Here is a 23,944-nt window from a genome sequence, read left to right as displayed (position 1 = left end):
GCGCCACGTCCGAGTTCAGACGCCATTCCTGATCCATCATGCACCGGTGGCTGAGTTCGTCCGCCCTGGCGTTCAGAGAACCTGCCAGGTGTTGAACCACCAGGGTCACGCCCTGATGTTCCAGCCATTGCCAGAGGCGCAGAGCCTCCTGGCAGAGGGTCCACGACCCCACCCCGCCCTGTTTGTTGCAGTACCACATGGCGGTGGTGTTGTCCGTGAACACCTGCACTACACTCCCTCGGACAGAGGGGAGGAATGCCTTCAGTGCTAGACGAATCGCCCGCAGCTCCAAAAGGTTGATATGGAGCCGGGACTCCGCCGGAGACCAGAGGCCTCTGATCTTTGCCTCTCCCATGTGGCCTCCCCAGCCCTGGAGGGACGCGTCCGTCACGACTACGTGCTCCGGTTGGGGAAGGGAAAGGGATCTGCCGCTGACCCAATCGCGGTCTGTGAGCCACCACTGTAGCTGTCTCGCAGTGCCCTCCGAGATCAGGACATGGTCGGACAGGTTGCCCTGATGCTGGGCCCACTGAAACTTCAGACCCCACTGCAGAGCCCGCATCCGCCACCTGGCATGATGCACCAGTAGGTTGCAGGAGGCCATCAGCCCCAGAAGCCGCAGCGTCAACCTGACCGAGATCCAGGATGAAGGCTGAAAGAGTGGGATGAGAGCCTGAATATCCCGGACCCGCTGTTCGGGCGGATAAACCCGAAACAGCGCAGAGTCTAGAACCGCTCCGATGAAGAAGAGCTTCTGAGAGGGGCACAGATGTGACTTCAGCACATTGATGGAGAACCCCAGCTGGTGCAGGAGATCCGCCGTAGTCTGGAGGTGGCTGCCGACTGTCTGGGTCGAGCCCGCCTTCAACAACCATTCGTCAAGGTAGGGGAAGACTGAAACCCCTAGCCTGCGCAGATGAGCTGCGACCACCGCCATCACCTTTGTGAACACCCGTGGGGCGCTGGTAAGGCCGAAGGGGAGCACGGTATACTGAAAGTGCTCCTGGTCAACCGTAAACCGCAGGTAGCGCCGGTGGGCCTGCAGGACGGGAATGTGGAAATAAGCGTCCTGCAAGTCCAACGCTACCATCCAGTCTCCGGGGTCCAGGGCAGCTAGGACCTGAGCCAATGTCAGCATTTTGAACTTCTCCTTCCGGAGGAAGCCGTGACGTTCCTTAGATCCAAGATAGGGCGCAGGCCCCCTTTGCCTTTCTTGGGTACCAGAAAGTAGTGGGAGTGGCAACCACACCCTACTTCTAGCCCAGGAACGCGCTCGATGGCCCCCTTGGCCAAGAGGGCCGTAACTTCCTCCTGCAGAAGTCGCAAATGATCCCCCGATACACGGTGGTTCTGCGGTGGCATGGCTGGAGGAGTCGCCTCGAAGGGGAGGGAGTAGCCCCTTCGGACGATTTGCAGCACCCACCTGTCCGACGTGACTGTGCACCAGTGGGAGTGGTGATGGCGAACCCTGCTACCCACTGGCGTCACATGGGGCTGAAAGCACGGACTAGGAGGGTTTTGAGGTGGATGCTGCGGGGGAAGGTGTGGACTGACCTCGCCGTTGTTCCCTACCGCCGCCACGGCGGTTTCCACGGCCTCCACCGCGTTGGGTATTACCCTGCGGAGCGTGGCTGGCAGCACGTGTGGGCGCACCCCTTCCGTGGCCACGAAAGGAGTGAAAGGCAGCCGATTGCAGGCGTGGGGCCGAGAGGCCCAAGGACTTGGCCGTAGCCCTGGAGTCCTTAAAACGCTCCAGCGCATGGTCTGCCTTGTCGCCAAAGGGGCGACGACCATCGAACGGCATGTCCATAAGTGTGTTCTGGACATCAGCCGAGAAGTTGGCGGACCTCAACCAGGCGTGGCGTTTTACCGCCACCGTCGTTGCCATCGCTCTACCCAGTGAGTCGGTGGTATCCAGTCCACACCGGATAGAATATCTGGCTGCATCCTGACCTTCCACAAGGGCTTGGCCGAGTTTGGCCCGTACCTCCAACGGACACTCTGGCAGCACTTACGCGACCGTATCCCACAGAGAGTGGGTGTAGCGGCCCAAGAGGCATGCAGTGTTGGAAGACCGCAGTCCCAGACTAAGGCATGAGAAGATCTTTTTGCCATACTGCTCATACCTCTTGGATTCCCTGTCCGGCAGAGCCGACGGGAATGCGGTTTGGGAATTGGAGGCCTGGATGACCAGGCTCTCGGGGGTGGTGTGGGTGGACAGGAAACATGGGTCACCCAGGGCCGGGCGGTGGCGTCTGGCCACGTTCCTATCTACGGGCAAACCCGTAGCGGGCTTGGACCAGTGCCCAAAAGAATGTCAGTTAAGGCCTCGTTAAACGGCAGCACAGGCTCGGCTGAGCATGACTGCGGCTTAAGGACCTCAGTGAGGAGGTTAGTCCTCACGGCCGCGATGGGGAGCTCAAGGCCCAAGGCCTTGGCTGCCCTCATCAACACCACGCTATAGGCTGCCCCCTTCTCCGTTGCCAGGCTAGGAGGGGAGACAAAGCCAGTGTCAGGTGATGTGTCTAACCCACTGGCTTCCCCAAGTTCATCTGCCCAGTCCTCATAAGACTGGCACTCACGTGTCAGAGGGTCCTCAGACCCCTCCCAATCCTCCTCATCAACCATCACCAAGCGCCAGGGAGCTGTGTTGCAGAGAGGTGGTCCAAGGCCACACCTCCTTTTTACACCACTCTTCAACGCAGCTCTGTGGCACTTACTGGAGGTAGCTGGTGGGCTAGTTGGCCCCCCAGGGACCCTCAAGACTCAAGTGGATTTAATTCCCCAATTTACAATGCACCATGGGGCGCGTTTGCACAATGTTGCTAGGAGGGGGCGTGGCCTAATGTGACAAGGGTGCAAACGCGCCCTGTGGCACATTTTAAGTTGGGGGATTAAGTCCTGAGGGTCCCTGGAGGCCAACTAGCCCACCAAGTATGCCCAGTAAGCGCCACAGAGTTGCGTTGCAGTGAGGTTTAAAAAAGGGGCGTGGCCACAGACCACCTCTCTGCAAAGCAGCTCTGTGGCGCTTACTGGAGGTACCTGGAGGGCTAATTGGCCCCAGGGACCCTCAGGATTCATGGGGAATTAAACCCCCAATTTAAAACCTGCCAGGGGGCGCGTTTGCACAGTGGTGAAAGGAGAGGGCGGGTGGCGTATGTACTCATCCAATCACTCTGCCAAAACCCAAGCACTTATAAATTCACCATGCACTTTCCTTGCAGCACTCTAATCCTCTAGTCACTACCCATGCACACATGCAATGTCCCATGCACTAACTCATGCACTGCTACATTACTCTGAGAACTACCCACACAGTCCAGCCACCACCCTGTCACTACCAAAGCACTCCTCCAATCACCCAGCGAGCACCATGCACTAATCCAATCACACAGCCAAAACCCAAGCACTTATAAATTCATCATGCACTCTCCTTGCAGTACTCTAATCATCCAGTCAGTCCCCATGTACTTATGCTATGGCCCAGGCACTAACACATGCACTGCTACAATCCCCTGAGCACTACCTATGCAGACCTCTAACCACCTACACACTACTGATTTACTCCTCCAATTACCCAGATAGTACCCATGCAGTCCAGCCATCGCCCTGTCACTACCCATGTGCTCCTCCAATCACCCAGCGACCACCATGTACTTATCCAATCACTCCGCCGAAACCCAAGCACTTCTAAATTCACCATGCACTCTCCTTGCAGTACTCTAATCATCCAGTCATTACCAAATGCACTCATGCAATGACCAAGGCACTAACACATGCACTGCTACAATCCGCTGATCACTACCCATGGAGTCGTCATCTACCTGTCACTGCCTATGCACTCCTCCAATCACATATTCAGCACCATGTACTTATCCAATAACTCTGCCAAAATCCAAGCACTTATAAATTCACCATGCTCTCTCCTTCCAGTACTCTCATCATCCAGTCAGCACCAATATACTTATCCAATCACTTCGCAAAAACCCCAAAACGTATAAATTCACCATACACTCTCTTTGCAGCACTCTAATCATCCTGTCACTACCAATGCACTCATGCAATGACGCAGGCACTAACTCATACACTGCTACAATCCCCTGAGCACAACCCTTGCAGTCCAGCTATCACCCTGTCACAACCCACGCACTCCTCCAATCATCCATCAAGCATCATGTACTTATCTAATCACTCCACCAAAACCTAAGCACTTATAAATTCACCATGCACTCTCCTGGCAGTACTCTCATAATCCAGTCACCACCCATGTACTCATGCAATGACCTAGGCACTAACACATGCACGGCTACAATCCCCTGAGCACTTCCCATGCATACCTCTAACCACCTACACACTACTGATTCACTCTTCCAATTACCGAGGTAGTACCCATGCACTCCAGCATTCCTTGTCACTACCCATGTATTCATGCAATGACACAGGCACTAACACACGCAGTGGTACAATCACCTGTGCACTGCCTATGCAGTCTTCTCATCACCAAGCCAGCGCCAAGTACTTATCCAATCACTCCGCCAAAACCCAAGCACTTATAAATTCACCATGCCCTCTCCTTGCAGTACTCTTTTCATCCAGTCACCACCCATGTACTCATGCAATGACCTAGGCACCAGCAGATGCACTGCTACAGTCCCATCAGCACTTCCCATACAGACCTCTAACCACCTACACACTACTGATTCACTCTTCCAATTGCCCAGGTAGTACCCATGCACTCCAGCATTCCTTGTCACTACCCATGTACTCCTTCAATGACAGTCACTGCTACAATTACCTGAGCACTACTCCTGCAGACCAGCCATCTCCTTGTCACTACCCATGTACTCCTCCATCCAGCATCATGTACTTATCCAATCAAACCACCAAAACCCAAGCACTCAAATTCACCATGCACTCTCCTTGCAGTACTCTAATCATCCAGTCACTACCAATGCACTCATGCAATGATGCAGGCACTAACTCATACACTGCTACAATCCCCTGAGCACTACCCTTGCAGTCTAGCTATCACCCTGTCACAACCCACGCACCCCTCCAATCATCCATCAAGCATCATGTACTTATCCAATCACTCCACCAAAACCCAAGCACTCAAATTCACCATGCACTCTCCTTGCAGTACTCTAATCATCCAGTCAGTACCCATGTACTCATGCAATGACCCAGGCACTAACTCATGGACTGCTACAATCCCCTGAGCACTACCCATGCAGTCCAGCCATCTACCTGTCACTGCCTATGCACTCCTCCAATCACCCAGTTAGCCCCATGTACTTATCCAATCACTCTGCCAAAATCCATCCACTAATAAATTCACCATGCTCTCTCCTTGCAGTACTCTCATCATCCATTCACTATCCATGTACTCATGCAATGCCCCAGGCACTAACACATGCAGTGGTACAATCATCTGTGCACTGCCCATGCAGTCTTCCAATCACCAAGCCAGCGCCATGTACTTATCCAATCACTCCGTCAAAACCCAAGCACTTATAAAATCACCATGCTCTCTCCTTGCAGTACTCTTTTCATCCAGTCAGTATCCATGTACTTATGCAATGACCCAGGCACTAACACATGCACTGCACAATCCCCTGTGCACTACCCATGCAGACTTCTAACCACCCACACATTACTGATTCACTCCTGCAATTACCCGGGTAGTACCAATGCAGTCCAGCCATAGCCCTGTCACTACCAATGCACTCCTCCAATCACCCAGCCAGCACCATGTACTTATCCAATCACACTGCCAAAATCTAAGCACTTATTAAATCACCATGCACTCTCCTTGTAGCACTCTAACCACCCAGGTACTACGCATGTACTCATGTAATGACCCAGGCACTAACTCATGGCAAATACAGAGGTCATGCTAATCACAGGGGTACCCTAACGCATAGTGTTCCCTAGTGTGTAGGTGTTTTCACTTTATTTTAAGTGTCTTTTAGCATAGCACTGGCTCTAGGCCTGGTTAGTCAGAGTCTGTTACCACCAGTACCCGTCAGCAAAAAGTTGGGGGCAAAGGAGGACTTTCTGCTCCTCTGTTGGTTCTTTCTGCACATCTCTTGCTTTTTCTAGCACTTTTCTTCATCCTTATGGACTTCTGTTGCCTCTTTCTGCATTTGTCTTGCTTCTTTCTGCACTTTTTTTTCCTCGTTCTTCACATGACCTACCTTTGTGGGCATAGTTACAAATTAGCATTTAAAAAACCTTTGAAATTCACTGAAAAAGCACAGGTTTCAGGGACGTTATAGTTAGTTGGACATTTCACTCGTACAAAACCAAAGAAATTCGGCCGTTATAGTTAGTGAGCTACCTATAACTCGCGCCCCAGCAATGCACTGCTGAAGACGTCACAAATTACATCATTCATGACATGGTCAGTGACATCACTGATCACATCACGGTTATAATTAATAATCCCAAATGCTCTCTTTTGTGGTAGTGTGGGCAAGCACTTTAGGCTTATCAGTGGGTAGTGTTAATGCATTTGTTGAACACATGAATGAGACACAGACTTAAGAAGAAATTCTAGACTAATTAGAAAAATAACAGGTATTTTTATATGTATTTTAACAGCAAGAACATTGTAATTGGGTAAGTACTTTTAAGTTTATTATTTTTTGCAGATAATTAAAAATATCACTCAAATGCGTTTTTACGCTGTAATGCATTCCTATGGATAAGGAAACACTGCATACAGGTATTTGTAAACACATTTTGGGGGTCCCCTTGAGGACCTAAGGTACTGGGGGCCAAGGTCCAAAGTACAACTAGCACTTTGTGTTTACTTGCCCTGGAGTGTCCGGGTGCAGAAGTGCTAGTTGGGTTGATAGCCTTGCACGCTACACAGTAGAAAAAGAGGGGGGGGGGGTGGCACTGAGAAACAAGCTGCAGAGGTGGACTTGTGGACAAGTCCAGAAGCCAACAAAAGGGGGCTTAGTTCGTGGGGGTCCTGGGAACAGGGAGAGCAGTTTGTTGATGTGGATCCAGGGCCGGGGAGCTCGGGTGTAGAGTGATTTGGTTTTGATGGTCAGAGGCACCAACAGTTCTTGGTTAGATCTTCAAAGGGGGACAAAACAGGACACGCGCCTTGAGACCCTACGGGTATGTAGCGCGCTTTACAAGTGTCACTGATTGATTGATTGATTGATTGACACCTGGCCACTTTCTGTGCTGGCCTCTGCGATGATGATGTCCCTCGTAAGCTAGTCAGTCTTTGTGGCATTGGAGTCCAGATTTGATTCAAACAAGCTTTGTTTGCTGCAGGTGGTACGGTACCCAGGGTATTGTTGCAGGGTGGCTCTGGTTGGTCCTGGCATCTTCCCACTAGGTGCAGAGACTGATCTGACCTCGTGGAGCACTGTTACCTCCTGGGCGGCTGCTGCATAGGTGGTCCCGTTGAATAGCAGAAGCTTGATCTTTTAAGAATTACTCTGTGGTAGAGTAAGTGTTTTGTCCTAGTCAAAATGTATGTGACTGATTTGGCTGGGGCTTGACATTGACATCGGCAGGGGAGCTCGGGTGCAGAATGACCTCCTTAAGAACTCAACCTCCTGCGGCATCACCGGCCTGGGAAATTCCAAGACCCGTTGTGGAACTGGCTCTTTAATCACAGTCGGAAGCGAGATGGATTAGCACCTTGATTCCCTTCAAACTTCTTTGTGGAGGGGGTCGAGGGCCACTTAAGACTTTTTATGCTACTTCTTCAACTATGAATTCGACTTACATGATGACCTCAAAAACATGACAGGCTTGTCACAGAAGGGGTCTCTGGAGCAGGTTTGGGCTCTCAAACTTGGAGTGGGACTTACGTGAGATATGTGACTTACTTCGATGTTCATCAAAGTGCAACGTCATGCTCATACTTTGGGAGGGGACAATCTTCTCTTAACAGAGCTGTGCCACGAACCCAAACACCAACGGCACTACTTTTCAGGGTCAGTCAACAACACCTGTTTACAAGAGTCACAGCCCGGTTTGAACCCTTGCAGTCTTTGGTGGAGACATTGTTTGTTTGTATACTGGTAAAATAATGTGTCTACAACGAAAAGGGGAGCAAAGCTCTGGATCCTTGTTTAAAGGCACAGATAAGAAGGAACTGACATCAACGTGGAGGGTGGTACTTATATGTGGCTACATTTTGGCTAACACAGAGCCATACCACTCCACCTAGAAGTGCCCGGGAGCAGGGATCCAGTCCTACCCCTTCAGAATATTCTAAAGGTGAGGGATTTGGGCTTAGACGCATCTCCTGGAATATTTAATGATGTATCAGAGCTTCTGACCTCCCTACCAATCGCCAACATTAAAGCCCTAACTATTTAGATATACTAATCCTGGAGCGTTAAGTGCCAAATGCAGTAGCTGGTTATCGAATAAGGCCATACAATAATGGATTAATATTTATTCCTGCACTTGACTAGAAGCAACTGGAGTAATCAGTGAGCACATGAGTAAGCATTTACATCTGACAATCTAGACCAGAAGCTGTATGCGTGCTTGGGTGGACTGATGCCAGATGTATGGAGTAATCAGCAGGAGAAGCACAACCTGCGGATCTGGATGCTGGACTGCTCTGCACCTCTCCCTTTTTTAACAGGGCTCAGTCAATCCAGGAAATATTACCTTCCCCCTAGTGCAGTCCATACGGAGTCATGGTGGGTTGGCACAAAGTACTATCAGCTGGAGACAGAGCTGAGCCAAACCAGAGGAAAGTTGCTCCAGTCACAGACTGTGCAGGTGCAAGCACATGTAGGCCTGCAGGCCAGCCGATTTTTACTTTTTAGATATTTTATTTCAATTGTATAGCCTGAAAGAGGGCCTATTCTCATTAGGATTCTCTTAAAAAAATCAATAATGATGCAGCTTTTCTTACTTTTAAGAAAACTAGCTCCTTGAATAAGTTTTGATTATATTGTCATTTTTTTATAACTTTTATTCTGAATTTGGTACGAAAAGACCAATCTCCGCCATCACAGTAACAAAGAGCAAACTTGATTTAAGTGTTGAACAAAGAACAATGTAGTGAGAAAGTCCCTGCATTGACCATTTTCTATGGGTGTTTACCAGAATACCTACTATCAGGTTAAGTGAAATGCTGCAGTAACTCAAATGTATCGGCTCTACAGGATAGGAAAGGTACTTTGCACGTTTAAAAGTTACTTAAAGAGGCAGTTACCTCAAAGTACGCAAACTGTTGGTGCCGACATTACAGAAATAATAACTTGTACAATTACATTGCAGACTGAATGGGCACTCAAAAGGACAATGATGATCGCAGCAAACCTTATCTGCAATGGAGCATTATTAGGCCACTAAAAGCATGAGAGTTTGGGCCATAAATACAAGATCCCAATCCCTCTGAGGTCAAAAATGGTCACAGTAAAATAAAACACATTCTGTCATACAGGAGGGGCAGCTATATCTCTCACAGCCACAGTTAGAAAACATTTTCTGAAATGTGCTTATTAGAAAGTAAATAAATTACTTTACCTTGCCAGACCACCGTAATCAAGTCCTTCCTCTCCCCGGAAAATTACATATAAACGCCTCCTAAGGTCATATGGTTTTAAAGCCATGATCTGTAAAATAAAGAAGAAATAACTACTAAATGTTTACATCACGTGATCACTAGTGTTATAGCTATAACCTCTACAAGGATCTAATTGACTTTAAGGAACTGCAGGAACACTATTAACTAGCAAGGTGTACTCCAAAATGGACTGGATGATTATATTCTGAGGTGCACCTACCAGCTACAAGAGCTAGAAACAAAGAACATAAATGCTTTACAGAGGCCAGAACTAGTGCCTCTGCAGTTACAGTTGCAAAGCAAGTGTCAATGAAAACGTTTAGTCCACATCAATGTGTCACCAATTGATCAGGGTAGAGAAAGAAGTTGATGAAGGTAAAAAAGGCAAAATGGCACTGTTGTGTAAAGACTATTTTTCCGGGAATTCACTGAAGTGATTTTCCAGATTGACAAAAACAAAAAATTCAAGACATTGCAGTCTGCTTCATCCAGTGCCATTTGTTTCTGTTGATGTTTCATTCACTCCATGTTAAGTGGACCCCACGCCCCCAAAAAAATGCCACAATTCTCTGCTTCTCCACAGAAGAAAACTCGGACACCCAGATATGTTGTGAAATGTTTAATCGTAGAAAAACAACGCGTTTCGGCTTCTGCCTTGCTCATGTTTCTATACATGACTCCATTGTGACGTGAATTTATCCAATGCCTGTCATCGACAAAGGACTAAACACCCATAGTGTATAAAACATTTTGTAGTGATTTGGCAGCCATTTGGAACGGTCTTCCAATTATGCACAATTATGCAGTTTTAGATTAACTCAACAATTGGGAAATTTCCTTCATTCGGAACAATTAAAAATTATAATTTATTTTATGTACTGTGTTCAACACAGTTGCAATCCTTGTCATAGCGTTACCAAAACTGCATCCCCCTCAATACATCTGGGTTCCTGTTTGAAAGCTACTTCCCCCGAGGGCATGGTCAATGATATTATGGTTTGTCAATGCAATGATATGCTTGAAAGCCTACGAGTTAATCTAAAAACTGCTTAATTGTACACAATTGGAAGACCGTTCCAAAATGGCTGCCAAATGTCGACAAGATGTTTTGTAGCCTACCAAGTTCACAACACTGTGCACGGAGATGCACAATTTATATTAGGTTTTGGGTGGTGCACATATGATAACTTAAGTTATAGCACAACTTCAGAATTTCCAACGCTTGTGTAGGTTAAGTTTGTTTTGTAAAGAAATAACTACATATCCTAACTTAGCTTCAACCTTTGTTTTTTTCATGGTATGCCTATGGTTTTTCTGTTTTGATCAAATGGTTTCTAATCATTTAATTTTATTTTGGTCTTTTATATGTACATTTTGTTTTCATTCAATCCTACCACTGTACTATGTTGATAATTTCTCGTGGAGTGGCTTATGGTGCCGAAGAGTGTATTAGAGTAAACTGGAGTACAGTTGGGGGGCGGGGGGAAGCAGAGTGGCTCACAGTAAAATGAAGCGGAGTACACTGCCATGAAGTTTAGTGGCACACAGTAGACTGGTGCAGAGTAAAGTGCTGTGGTGTAGAGTGCCGTTAGAAGGGTGGTGCAGATTAGAGTGACGTATGTTTATGTTTGGGGGAATTATAGAGTGCAATAGATACTCATAGTGTCCCTGCGCTATTGTAGGCCAAATCCTTGTAGTCTTGGAGTTAAAAAGCAGACATAAAAGCCAGGTCTTCAGCAATTTAAAAAAAAACAGAAATGTCCCTCAAAGCCAGCAAATGCTATCGGAGAGCATTTCAGTCTTTAGAAGCAAGATGAGAGTAAGAGCTACCACCCCAGCATTTTCTTCAGAATTTAGGAATCCCCACCATAAGAGTTAGAGGAGCGAAGGAATCTGGTAGGAAGATAGAAAGTGGCGTCTTGGTTAGGTATTGGGGGGCCAGAGTGATGGAAGGCTTTTTGAATAATGGTTTTTGAATAATAGTAAGTCCTTTGAACCTCACTCATACTGTACTAGGAAGCCAGTGCAGTTCTTTCAGGTGCAGCTGGATGTGCGTCCTTCTGGTTAGCTTTATCAAAAGACAGGCTGCAGAATTCAGCACCAACTGCAATCTTCTCAGGGGGATAGGCCGCTAGCCCTAAATAAAGGGAATTAGCATAATCCAGCCTGGAATTAATCAGTGCCTGGATCACTGTCTTCTGTGGCAGGGTGGGGAGGATGAGTAGTGTAGTGGCAGAGATTACAGGGCTATACAGGGCAGTGTTGTAGAGTAAATTGGCATAAAATGCAGTGGCCTACAGTAGAGTTGTGGAAGGTAGGGCACAGTGGAGTAGATTCTAATGGCATGGCAGAGTGCAGTAGCATTCAGTTGTGTAGAACCGAGTGGCGTACACTGCAGTACAGTAGAGTGGTGCAGACTAGAGTACAGTGGTGGACAATGCAGTAGGATAATGTGTTGTGGATCGGCGTAGAATGGGATACAGTAGAGAGAAATGAAATGTGATATTCATAACGCGCAAACTGTCACTCTAAAAGGAGCTCCTGGCGTGGCGTGCAGTGGAGTACACTGGCTTCCAGTGATATGGAGTGGAGTACAGTGGACCAAAGATCATCACATTTCCTACCTTTGGCATCATCACTCGGCAAAAACTTTATAAACAGTTGCTATATGGATAATATAGCATTTACGGCCTCTAGGACTGAGAACCATCAGCTAAGTGACACAGTTGGGATGACTCTTTCTTTGATGCCACACAAAGAACAAAATGAGAAATATTTGTGTTTTAGTTCATGCACATAACAAAACAGTGCCCCAGAATGGAATAAAAAGTCAGTAGTATTCTTAATTACCTCTAAAGATTGTAAAAATGCTTTCAGCATAGCATCTAACAAGTGGGAAGGATCTCTTACAGGGAAGCACTTCAGCTCAGGTACCGATTTGGACAGGTCATCACACAACTTTTTCATATACATAGCTGAATCACTGCAAATACAAACAATATCACTCCAATTTTTGTTGCACTTGGAAAGAACTTTTTGCAGCAGCATTCCAAGTGACACTGCATTCCATGTTTTCCAAAAGTCTGGTGTCATGTTTTCACTACTATCCGAGATCCTTGGTGATAGCACACTTTCCACATATACCCGTCACTACACCTTGCATTGAATGTTTAAAGCCTGGGGTGTTTGGCAATTCACCTACTATCAATACTACCTCACTAGAAAAGGGGGCTGATGTATCAAGGGGGGTTTTACCAAATCTCTGTGGGTAAATGTAATGGCACCTATTGGGCAAGATTCTTATGAAAACAACATTTTACCCATCAGAGAAAGAATTGAAAGCAGCCAAAATATCAAATATGAATTTGAAATTTCCTGACTCTCTACAGTTTATAAAATAATTAAACAAGACCTAAAACATGCTTCTCAACCCTGCATCTTTAGATTAAAGACCACAAAAACTAATTAAAAAAGCAAAACTCAAGCCGTGTCTTTCTTGATGCTACCTTGTATAACAAGGTTACATTGTATGGACCCCTTCAAGAAATACAAATGACTCATTCTCCTTTTCCTTTCTTTGAAGGGCATTTAGTTTGTGGTTTTGTAGGTGTTTTTTCAGTGTTTATGTTTACACTGGTGAAGAAAACAAGTTACTTACCTGTAACTTTGGTTCCCCAGTATTGGTAACTTTCATAGATTCCCATGCTTTGTAGCATTCCCCGTCGTCGGAATGGGAGCCTCGGTAAATAGAAAATACCATAGTAGTAAGCACAAAGTGAAAAAATAGGCCTAGGCCTCATCTCATTTTGTAGCTTATCCACCTCTTTTTGTAAAAGAGACCAAAATTCTGCAGTAGCCAATCAGAGCAGCCTCACCCCATAGAACCTTCCTGAGAGAAGCTCAGAGCCTCAGATTTTCGTAGCCGTTGTGAACAGCTATCCACCAAGACCAGAAGACTGAGCTTTCCCAGGGGAGGTGGGTGGGCGCATGGGAATCTATGAAAGTTACCAATACTGGGGAACCAAAGTTACAGGTAAGTAACTTGTTTTCTTGCCCCAGTATTGGAACTTTCATAGATTCCCATGCTTTGTATCAGAGTAACCAGCAGTAAACAGAAAAGCATATTTTGCCATATATGAACCTGAAACTGTTACACATGACTGATAAGAACAGCAGAACACATAGGATCATAAAATATGACAATAATGCAGTTATACAAAATATGCAATAGGAAGGCGGGATAGAAAGGAAAGCTCACCGACTTATTGGAAAAGATTCCTCAGAACTGCTTGGCCCACTGCTGCATCCTCCTTCACAGAAGAATCCAAACAGTAGTGGCGGGTGAAGGTGTGGACACTGCTCCACGTTGCCGCCCTGCAAATGTCCTTGATAGGGACTCCTGCGAATAAAGCCGCAGATGAAGCCATTGATCTGGTAGAATGAGCACGAACTGCTCGCTGCAGAGGTTTCCCAGCCGCCTGGTGACAAAATTGTATAGTACTGGAAATCCAACGGGAAATACAAGCTTTAGAAACTGGACAACCTTTGCGTGGAGCACTGAAGGAAACAAAGAGCTGTGAAGATTTTCTGAAATGCTTCGTTCGCTCCAGGTAGAATTTCAGGCATCTGTGAATGTCCAGAGAGTGCAAAGTTCTTTCCGCGGGTGTAGAAGGCTTTGGAAAGAATGGTTTCAAGACCACCGGCTCATTTAGGTGGAATTCCGAAGGTACCTTCGGGATAAACTTAGGATTCGTCCGTAGAATCAGCACATTATTCTTAAACTGGAGAAATGGTTCCTCAATCGTGAAAGCTTGGAGCTCACTTACTCTGCGAGCCGATGTCAGGGCCAAGAGAAGAGCCAGTTTCCAGGAAAGAAACTTAAGGTCAGACTTATGAACAGGTTCAAAAGGGGCTTTCATGAGAGATGACAAAACTAGGTTCAAATGCCAGGCCGGAGGTGGCGGCCGGACCGGAGGAAAAACCCTGAATAAACCCTTCAGGAACTGTTTGACAATTCTCGCTGACCATAGGGAAGGACCTGAAGATGAACGTCTGAATCTAGAGATGGCTGCCAGATGGACTTTTACAGAAGATGGAGCCAATCCAGATTTTGCCAGTGAAAGTATGTAAGGCAAGAGTTTGTGCGGAGAGGAAGTATATGGGTGTAAACCTTCCTTCTGGCACCAAACACAGAATCTCTTCCATTTAGCACGATAGGTCTTGTTGGTACTAGGGGCTCTAGCCTGAGCCAGAATGTCTCTACATTCACTTGAGAGATCTAAACCCTGGAACTCTCTGAACTCAGGAGCCACGCTGTCAATCGCAGTGACTTCAAGTCCGGATGTAGAACCGGACCGTGAGACATTGTTAGCAAAGTTGGAACAGGATGCAGGAGAACTGGCTGGTCCTGGGAGAGGAGAAGAAGTTCCGAGTACCAAACTTGTCTGGGCCATGCTGGAGCGATCAGAATCATCCTGCACGGTTCCACCTTGAGTTTGCTGATCAACCTCGGAATCAGTGGAATGGGAGGAAAGGCGTAAACAAAGGCGCCTGACCAGGCAATCAAAAGCGCATTCCCCAAGGATTCCCGATGGTGAACCCTGCTTGCGAAGGACAGGCATTTGGCGTTCTGGGGAGTCGCAAACAGGTCGATGGATGGTGTCCCCCATCGTGCAAAGAGTTCCTCCAGAACGGTTTGATCCAGTTCCCACTCGTGAGAGACTGTTCTCTGACGACTCAAAGCGTCTGCCCTGACATTGAGTGTCCCCGCTAGATGTTCCGCTGAGAGGGAGACATTGTTCTGGATTAACCAATTCCACAGTGTCTGGGCTTCCTTGGAGAGGGTGGAGGATCTTGTTCCACCCTGTTTGTTTACGTAGTGCATGGCTGTGGTGTTGTCCGTACGAACCAGCACTGCACGGTTGTGAATCCTCGGAAGAAAGGCTTGTAGAGCCAAACGGATAGCGAGAAGTTCCAGGAGGTTGATATGGAACTTGCTTTGTACTGGGCTCCAATGCCCGCTGACCTTTAGCTCCTGGAGGACCGCTCCCCATCCTTCCATGGAAGCATCCGTTGTTACAATAAGGGGAGATGGTGGAAGTCGGAACGATAAACCCTTGGCCAGATTGTCTTTCAGCAGCCACCAGCTGCCTGCTTTTCTCATTTCCTTGGTAACGACAATCTTGTCGTCGAAGGATCCTGTGACTTGCCGCCACTGTCTGTCCAATTGCTCTTGTAGTGGACGCATCCTGAGCCTGCAGTGCGGAACTAAAGGTATGCAAGATGAAATCGATCCGAGAAGCGATTTGTACCTGCGAACTGTCAGTGTCTTTCGAGATTGGAGAAGACGAGCTGAACACATTAGTTTGGTCTGGCGTTCCTCCGATGGAAAGGCTAAGCAACTGTCTGTGTTCAGGATGGCTCCTAGGAACCTTGCTGACTTGGATGGGCATAGAACCGATTTCTCCCTGTTGAGTCGAAGACCTAGTCGCTCGAACAGATCTTTGCATGTCCGGACTGCATTGGACGCTTCTAGAACAGATGGAGCCTTTAGCAGCCAATCGTCCAGGTATGGAAACACTTGAATAGCTTGCTTCCTGAGAAAAGCTGCCACCGGAGCTAGGATCTTTGTGAAGATCCGCGGGGCGGACCGGAGACCAAATGGCAGTACTTTGAATTGAAAGTGGCTCTTGCCCACTGTAAATCGAAGATATTGCCTGTGAGCTGGATGAATTGGAACGTGGAAGTAGGCGTCCTCCAAATCTAGGGTCGCCATATAATCCCCTGGATTGAGTAGACGAAGGATGTCCTGAAGAGTGACCATCCTGAAGGACAACTTCACGAGATAAGTGTTGAGCTGCCGTAGATCTAAAATTGGACGCCACTTGTCCTTTGTCTTCCGAACCAGGAAGAACCTGGAATAGAACCCTTTCCCCTTCTGCGAAAGGGGTACAGGCTCTACCGCCCCCTTGGTGAAAAGTTGGTGGGCTTCGAGATGAAGGAGCCTGAGATGTTTGGGAGGGTAGGCATCCGGCGCTCTTGTTGGAGGAAGGTTTTGAAACTCCAATGTGTGTCCTTCTCTGACAATCTGTAGGACCCACTGATCCGATGTAATGATCATCCAGTTGTACAGGCAATGGGCAATCCTGCCCCCCACTGATGTGAATGAGGGAACAGGAACAGTGGAAAGAGCCACCTGGCCGCTATTGTTTCCTGGTGTTGTCTCTCCTTTGCTGCCCCTGACGTCCTTTAGGCTGCTGGCGAGAGAAAGAACCCCTTTGAGAGTATTGAGGCTTATATGTCTGGCTAGACTGTGATCCAGAAGAGTAGCGATTTTGATTTCCTCCACGATAAGAAGAAAAACCTCTACCTCTAGCCCCCCTGAAAGGCACTTTACGATACTGCAATGTACCTAAGGATTTAGCTGTGTCCGTGTCCTTTTTGATGCCTTGCAGGGCCTCATCGACGTGCTTGCCAAACAGCATCTCACCGTCGTATGGTAGATCCAAGATCTTATTTTGCACCTCCTGCCTGAACCATGTGGCCTTCAACCACCCTTGGCGTCGCAGAACCGCCGAGCCGGCAAGTGCTCGGAATGCTGTGGTAGCTATATCCATTGCCACATCAATGACCTCCGAGGAAGCTCGTTCCCCTTCGAGCAAAATCTTCTTCACCTCCTCTTTAGAAGAATCCTGTAGCTCTTCTACAAATGGAGCAAGGTCGCACCACATTTGCCCATCATAGCGTCCCAGAATCGCTAAAGCATTGGCTGCTCTAACCAGAAGACTGGCCATAGCTGAAAATCTTTTGCCTACATTGTCTAGGCACCTGCCCTCCTTATCGGGCGGTGTAGTCAGTGGCGTAGAAGGATTCTTAGATTTGCTCTGGGCGGCCTGAGAAATGACCGAGTCCGGTTTCGGTTGGCCAAGCAAACATGCTGGACTGCCATCAGGTGCCTTGTACTTCTTTTCCAGCCTTGGTAGCACCGGGAGGACTGTGGCTGGATTATGCATAGCCTTCAAGCCCTCAGACCAGACATGCTCAATGATCGGTATGGATCTCACTGATTTTCTGAATGGTTCTTTAAAGTCATACAAGAAGCAATCCGATTGAACTGTGGTCACTGGGAGACCAAATCTTTTGGATGCCCTGTCCATAAGGTTATGAAACCCTCCAACGTCCGCTGGAGGTGAAGTATTGTTATCCGGATCTGTGTTGTCCGGATCTATAGGATCAGTAGTATTCCACGGCGCCTGTTGATCTTGATCAGGATCCGCTTGTTGGCCTGCATCTGAAGAAGCAGCGTCATCATCAGTATCCCGCACCTGCACCACCTCTTGCGGGCGCACTTCCAGTGCAGTGGCACGCTCCCTTGGAGGTAAAGAATAGTCTGCCACAGGTCGTAAAGTCTGAGGCGGAGGTGTTGGGGGGCGCACTTGTTGGGTTTCTGGAGGAGCAGGAAAACGTTGTCGGTAGTCCTGTAACATAAGTTGCAAATCCGCAACTAAAGTGGACGGTATTGCCACCATCCCTTCAGGTGCCTGACGCATAGGCTGCTGTGAAGGCATGTGCCTGGTGGTAGTGCGCTCCTCCGCATAATAATGTTCTGGAACATAGTGCTGTCGTTCCATCTGCTCTTCCTCAGAGCTAACATCTTGAACCTTAACCTGGAGGTCAGTTGGGCTATAGGCTTGCCCAAACTCACTAAAAGTCTCTTCATCAGAGTCGTCCTCCAACAGTAGGCTAGGTGGTAATTTCTGAACCTGGCGAGGAGACGTCATCTCTGGCGTTATCTGCCTTCTTTTATGTGAAAAAACATGTTTTTCAGGAAATTCCGTCGTCGACGAGGCCGTCGTCGACGGCACGCTCTTAAGGGTCTGCGTCGACGATGGTGCAGACGTAGACACTGTCCTCGTCGTCGGGGGCTGCGTCGTCGACGAGGTGAAACTCATCGTCGACGATGGTGGTATCGTCGACGGGATCGTCGACGAGCTCGTCGTCAGCAGCATGGTAACCGGCGTCGTCGACCTCGTCGTCGTCGAAGTCGTCCTCGTCGTCGACACCGCCGTCGACGCCAGCTTTGTAGTCATCGTCGTCGACGTGGAAATGGTCACTCTCGTCGACGACGAACAGGAATCTGGAGCCTTGAAAACCGTCGACGGTGTAGGCGTCGTCGACGCAGCCGTCGTCGACGAGCCCGTCGACGAGGCAACCTTGCCAGAGTTGTCCTTTTTACCACTCGTCGACGACGTACCTGACAGTTTAATCGTCGACGACCTCTGCCTCTTGTCTGAAGCGACCTCATGAACAGGAGTTGAAGGCTTTTTGACCCCTCGATCCTTCTCCGAGGGAGGTGAAGAGATTGTTGAAGACTTTCTCACCTTCTTTGAGGACTGTTGTTCCTCAGGCTTACCCTGCCTCTCCTTTTCACCGTGGTGAGGAGATTTTTGGGCAGCAGGCCTGTCAGACCTATCAGAGGTCCCTGGTAAGGCCTTGTGACGGGACTCGTCTGAAGCAGAAAGGGGGGACCTACCCCTCTTCAGAGACTTCCTGGACAACACCATCGACGAGGAGCCCTCACTGTCCGAAGAGAGAATATCCTTCCGGTCCTTCATCTTTTGAAGCCATGTGAGGAGACGTCCTTCCCTGTCCCTCAAGGTCTTTGCTGAGAAGGACCTGCAAATCGGACAGCCTGTTGGTTTATGGTCCGGATACAGGCAGTAAATACAATCCTCATGTTTGTCCTCGACAAACAACCTCTTTTTGGAGCAGGTGGCACAGGCTCTAAAAAGGGCTTTCTTCTCAGACATGATGAAAAATATCCAAGTAGTTGAAGAAATAACAAGAAAACTGAAGAAAACTGAGCAGAGCTCAATGGAGACTCCCTTGCACAACGTGCGGTAGAAAATCTGAGGCTCTGAGCTTCTCTCAGGAAGGTTCTATGGGGTGAGGCTGCTCTGATTGGCTACTGCAGAATTTTGGTCTCTTTTACAAAAAGAGGTGGATAAGCTACAAAATGAGATGAGGCCTAGGCCTATTTTTTCACTTTGTGCTTACTACTATGGTATTTTCTATTTACCGAGGCTCCCATTCCGACGACGGGGAATGATACAAAGCATGGGAATCTATGAAAGTTCCAATACTGGGGCAAGGCTATTTCCCTTTTGTAGGGTTTTATCAGATATTACAAGTGGAGTACAGTGGATTGAAGTGGTACAGATGAAGTGGGGTGGAGTAGCATGTAACAGAGTAGAGTAGAGTGGGGGTAGAGTGGCATACAGTGAAGTGGGTTAGAGCAGGGTAGAGGGAAGTGGCACAGAGTACAGTGGTGTACAGTAGGGTGGCATGGAATAAATGCGTAGAGTGGTGAAGAGTAGAGTACAGAGTCATAAAGTGGGGCAGAGTAGAGTAGCACTTAGTGGAATACATTGGCTTTGAGAGGCATCCAGTAGCGTAGTGCAGAGTGCAGTAGTGTACAGTAGAGTTGCATGAAGTGGGGTAGAGTGAAGTACAGTAGAATGTAGTAGAGTGTGGTAGAGTAGAGTGTGGTAGAGTGGAGTACAGTGGAGTGGCAAAGAGCAGAGTGGTGCAGACTGTAGAAGCGTAGAGCGCAGTGGCGTAGACTGTAGTGGTACAAAAGTGAGTAGATTGGTGTAGAGGGCAGAGTGTATTGGTGTGGTGTGGGGTAGAGTATACAGGAGAGTGGTGTACAGCAGTGGCGCAAAGTGCAGTGGTGTTGAGTCCAATTGAGTACTGTGCATTGTATATGGCATTTTGTTTGAGGGGGTGGGGATTCCATAGGCACCGCAGTACTAAATAGTTAATTTTGAAGTAGTAAGGCAGTATTCATAAGCATTTACTTTCAAATATATAAAACTCAAAAACTAATTTTTCCCATGTCTACTGACTTGGTTAATCTGCCTTCTGTGTTTATATAGGTTTTTAAACTAATACTAACTTAGATCTCCCTGTAAAAACCAGAACAAACACCAAGTATGGTGAAAACAATATGGATACTGTAGGAAAGCAGGATCTGTTTGCATGGTTACCCCAACTTTTTTCTGGTGTTATTCTATTTTCTGACTACTCTGACCAGAATCCTGCAAATCATGACCCCAGTTACTGTGCTTCCTCCCTAAATGTGTTATGGTAAGTACCTTGGTACCTTCACAATTGGCTACTGGTGTACCCTAGTTAGTCCCTAGTATATGGTACTGATGTACCAGGGAACAGGTACACCAAGGGCCTCCCATGGGATGCAGCATGTATAATGACACCCATGAGAGTCCACTCAAACTGTGACTACAGGACTGCCAGAGCAGCTTGTGTAAGTTGGTGCTAGCACACTTACACCAAATATAAGTTTCCTTATATCTAAGGTCACCGCACTTAAAATCTATAAGTCACCCCTAAGGCAGGCCTTTCAATCCTGAAGGCAGGGTGCTAGGTTATAAGTGTGAAGGTGCCCTGCATGAATGAGCAGGACACCTGCTACCAACCCAGGAGTCGATTCTCCAGGCTTTGTAAGTGCTGTCAGCCATTTAATACATATAGTGGATATCAAGTATAATACGAGATGTCTAACCATATACTGGCTGCACTGAAACTGCTTGTGTTTGGTATCAAACATGTTAGAATCCTACCCCAACACCGATTCCAGTGTAGGATCCCATGTGCTGGGGGGCTCCCGTAAGGTGCCCTCCGATATTCCCGGTACTGGCCATTGTCTAACAGCCAGCTAGTGCCGCTGCCGACAACAGACACAATTTTGCCCTCCTGCTGTTGAGCCAAGTTTGAGCAGGAAAAGATAGAACAATAGGTTTCATGTCGCAGAGAGGTGTGACCACCTCCCCAGACATGACTTAGTGTGCTAGGGTGGGTGCGCTTACAAGCGCCACCAGACTGCTTTTAATGGCAAATTTGGTGCCCTCCTTCCATACTCCAGTTTCAGACAGTTCAGGGAGCCCCTGGCTCCAACTCTGTGTGAAACTGGACAAAGGACCAGTGGCAGCTAGTGACTTTTGAAAAAGGTGAGGCGTAAACGTGGTGCACGAGTTATCGGTGTCGAGTGAGCACAGTGAGTGAACCTAACCGCCAAAAGAGGGGTTCAGGGATTTTCCCCCCTCAGAACATTTTGAAAAAAAGAATGGGCAAATTGTGCATTTTCAAGCAAATTTTAGAAAGCAAGTTGGTTAATAAAGCAATTGTGCAAGTATAGTTATGACATTAATAAAGAGATTTCATATGATAATGACATAATTAGCTGCTTATTCAGTATACCCACAGAACTTCATAACAGGCTTTGAGATAACACCACTGAATATGCAAGACACCTGGTGCTATGATGGCAGCACTGAGCAGTGCCTCGTTACAGTAGCAAGACTTACTAAGTGTAATGATGCTGCTTGTTTTAATATTTATACTGAATTTGGTTTCAACCTTGTAATGTTTAAAGAGCTGTACCCGATCAATTGAAATCACATTCATACCACCAGTTTCCTTTCAGACAATTCAATTCTTTGGTAGTTTAAAAACACAACACATTCTTATATTTCTAGCAGCACTTCATAACATTCTGTGTTGCCCAGCACAATCACTGTCACATGCTGTAATTCCTTAGTAGGTGATTTTCATGACCCAAGTCCTGTCAGTCTTCAGCATCGTCTGTGCCTGTGCTCCATCCAGGTTCCTCTCCAGGCCTGTGGACATTAATGACATCCAAAGTAATCTCCCTTGGAGTGAAGGAGTCACTCCCCTGCATTTGCAGGCACCGAAACCAAGCTGAGCGGTCTGCTGTTCCTGAGCTCCTACGGACTACGAAAGGCTCAGCAACACGGGTTGTGGTTCTGCAAAAACCCTTGAGGCCTGAACTGTCTTCTCAGCGAGTTTGAGGCCAATATCCTTCATCGGAACCGCTGTAACAATCCCCATGTGCAACGTGTGGACTTGCCTTTGCCAAGGCTTATTGACTCTCCGCCAGAAATCTACTGGCTACAAGACGCTCCCAGCCTCTAGCACCTCTTCCTGCCAAGATCTTCGTCCTCACTGCATCCTCTGACCTGCAGGCCTACATCTTTGGTGAGCTGCTCAAGGTCCTCTTGCGACTACTGTGCCTCAGGCCTGTGGGTCCTCTTAATGGTCTTCTTTGGCTTCAGTGGGCCCCCCGCTCAATCTCCACGCATGTAAGTGGAGACTGGACAGGTTCGGGTGGAGGACCGTCCCCTGCTGCTGCGTCAGAAGGTCCTCCTGAAGAGACAGACAAATCGGGGGATCGACAGAATTGCTGAGTAGCTCGGTATACCAGTATCTTCGTGCCCAGTACGGAGCCACAAGAATAACTTGGGCCCGGTCGCGTCCGATCTTCAGCACTCTGGGCAGAAATGGTATAGGCGGAAAGGCGTACAACAGACCACAGCCCCACTTATTCAAATGTAACTGAGGATGGTGGGTATCCTATAAATAACAAATATATATATTATACATATATACACATTTTGCAAAAAAGCAACCTTTGTAAACCTCGTCGCCGACTGCTGGGAGACTAATTTAAATGGCGAGTTTTATTGACGACAATGATGTCTTCACAGACTGACCGAGTATTTGAATGTTTAGAGGCAGTTTTTGAGGCAGATGTTTCCTCAGAAAGGATTGTAAGCTTTCCTTTTTTTGAGGCAGTATGCGCAGACTCATGCTGTTTTTTTTTTACGCTTTCCTATGTCCCTCACGGGATTCCAAATATCTATCCCTCTTCTTAGAGAGCTGGACTAATGCCTGCAAACTAACACTGACTTCATCATCAGAGACCACAAAAGATTTAGATTTTAGCCTCTCCAACCAAATAAGCAGTGTGTCTTCTCTGTATTTCGAAGCTTTTGAAGAAGAGGTTCTGCAGATTTTGCAGTCCTTTACCCTATGAAGAGGGTACAGACAGTAAATACAATCCTTGTGGGGATCTTCAGCATGTAGTCTTTTCTTACCTCAAGCCTGAAGAGTCCTTTCTTTGAGGATCCGGACCTCATGAAATTGCAAAAATCCAAGATGAACAGAAAAACAGAGCAGAGCTCAGGGAGACTCACTGTCACGACGACGTGCAGTAGAAAATCTGAGGGGCTTGCTTCAGTGTTGTGGAGGATGCCGATGTCTGATTGGGTGTGTTTTGACTTAGGCTCTTTTTACAAAAAGACATGGATGAGCTAAAGCAGTGATGGTGCAATGCATTGCTGCCTATGCTAAGATTTACTATTGCCATTTTAAGATTTACTGTGAGACTCCCACCTCGACCGTGGGGATGATTTAAGCATGTGAATCTATGAAAGATCCAATACTGGATAACCCTAGAAAGCTCTCTCTAAGTGGTAGCTGTGGAGACAAGCCTTCAAGCATAGA

At 47.5% G+C, this 23,944-nt stretch overlaps 1 protein-coding gene across 2 annotated transcripts in view; it reads right to left on the bottom strand.

The window, feature by feature from the left end:
• Window positions 1-23,944, bottom strand: part of WWP1 (WW domain containing E3 ubiquitin protein ligase 1) — an 866,202-nt gene that overhangs the window by 423,223 nt on the left and 419,035 nt on the right. For both annotated transcript variants that reach the window (XM_086965959.1, XM_086965960.1), the window contains exon 15: window positions 9,520-9,608. In XM_086965959.1, coding sequence (XP_086822085.1) covers window positions 9,520-9,608 — 89 coding nt within the window. The remainder of the gene's footprint in view (window positions 1-9,519; window positions 9,609-23,944) is intronic.

The sequence above is a fragment of the Lissotriton vulgaris genome, chromosome 4_1 (genome assembly GCF_964263255.1).
Source record: "Lissotriton vulgaris chromosome 4_1, aLisVul1.2, whole genome shotgun sequence".
NCBI classification, from domain to species: Eukaryota; Metazoa; Chordata; class Amphibia; order Caudata; family Salamandridae; genus Lissotriton; species Lissotriton vulgaris.
The sequence above is the reverse complement of the archived record's forward strand: the minus strand, read 5'-3'. Positions and strand labels throughout refer to the sequence as shown.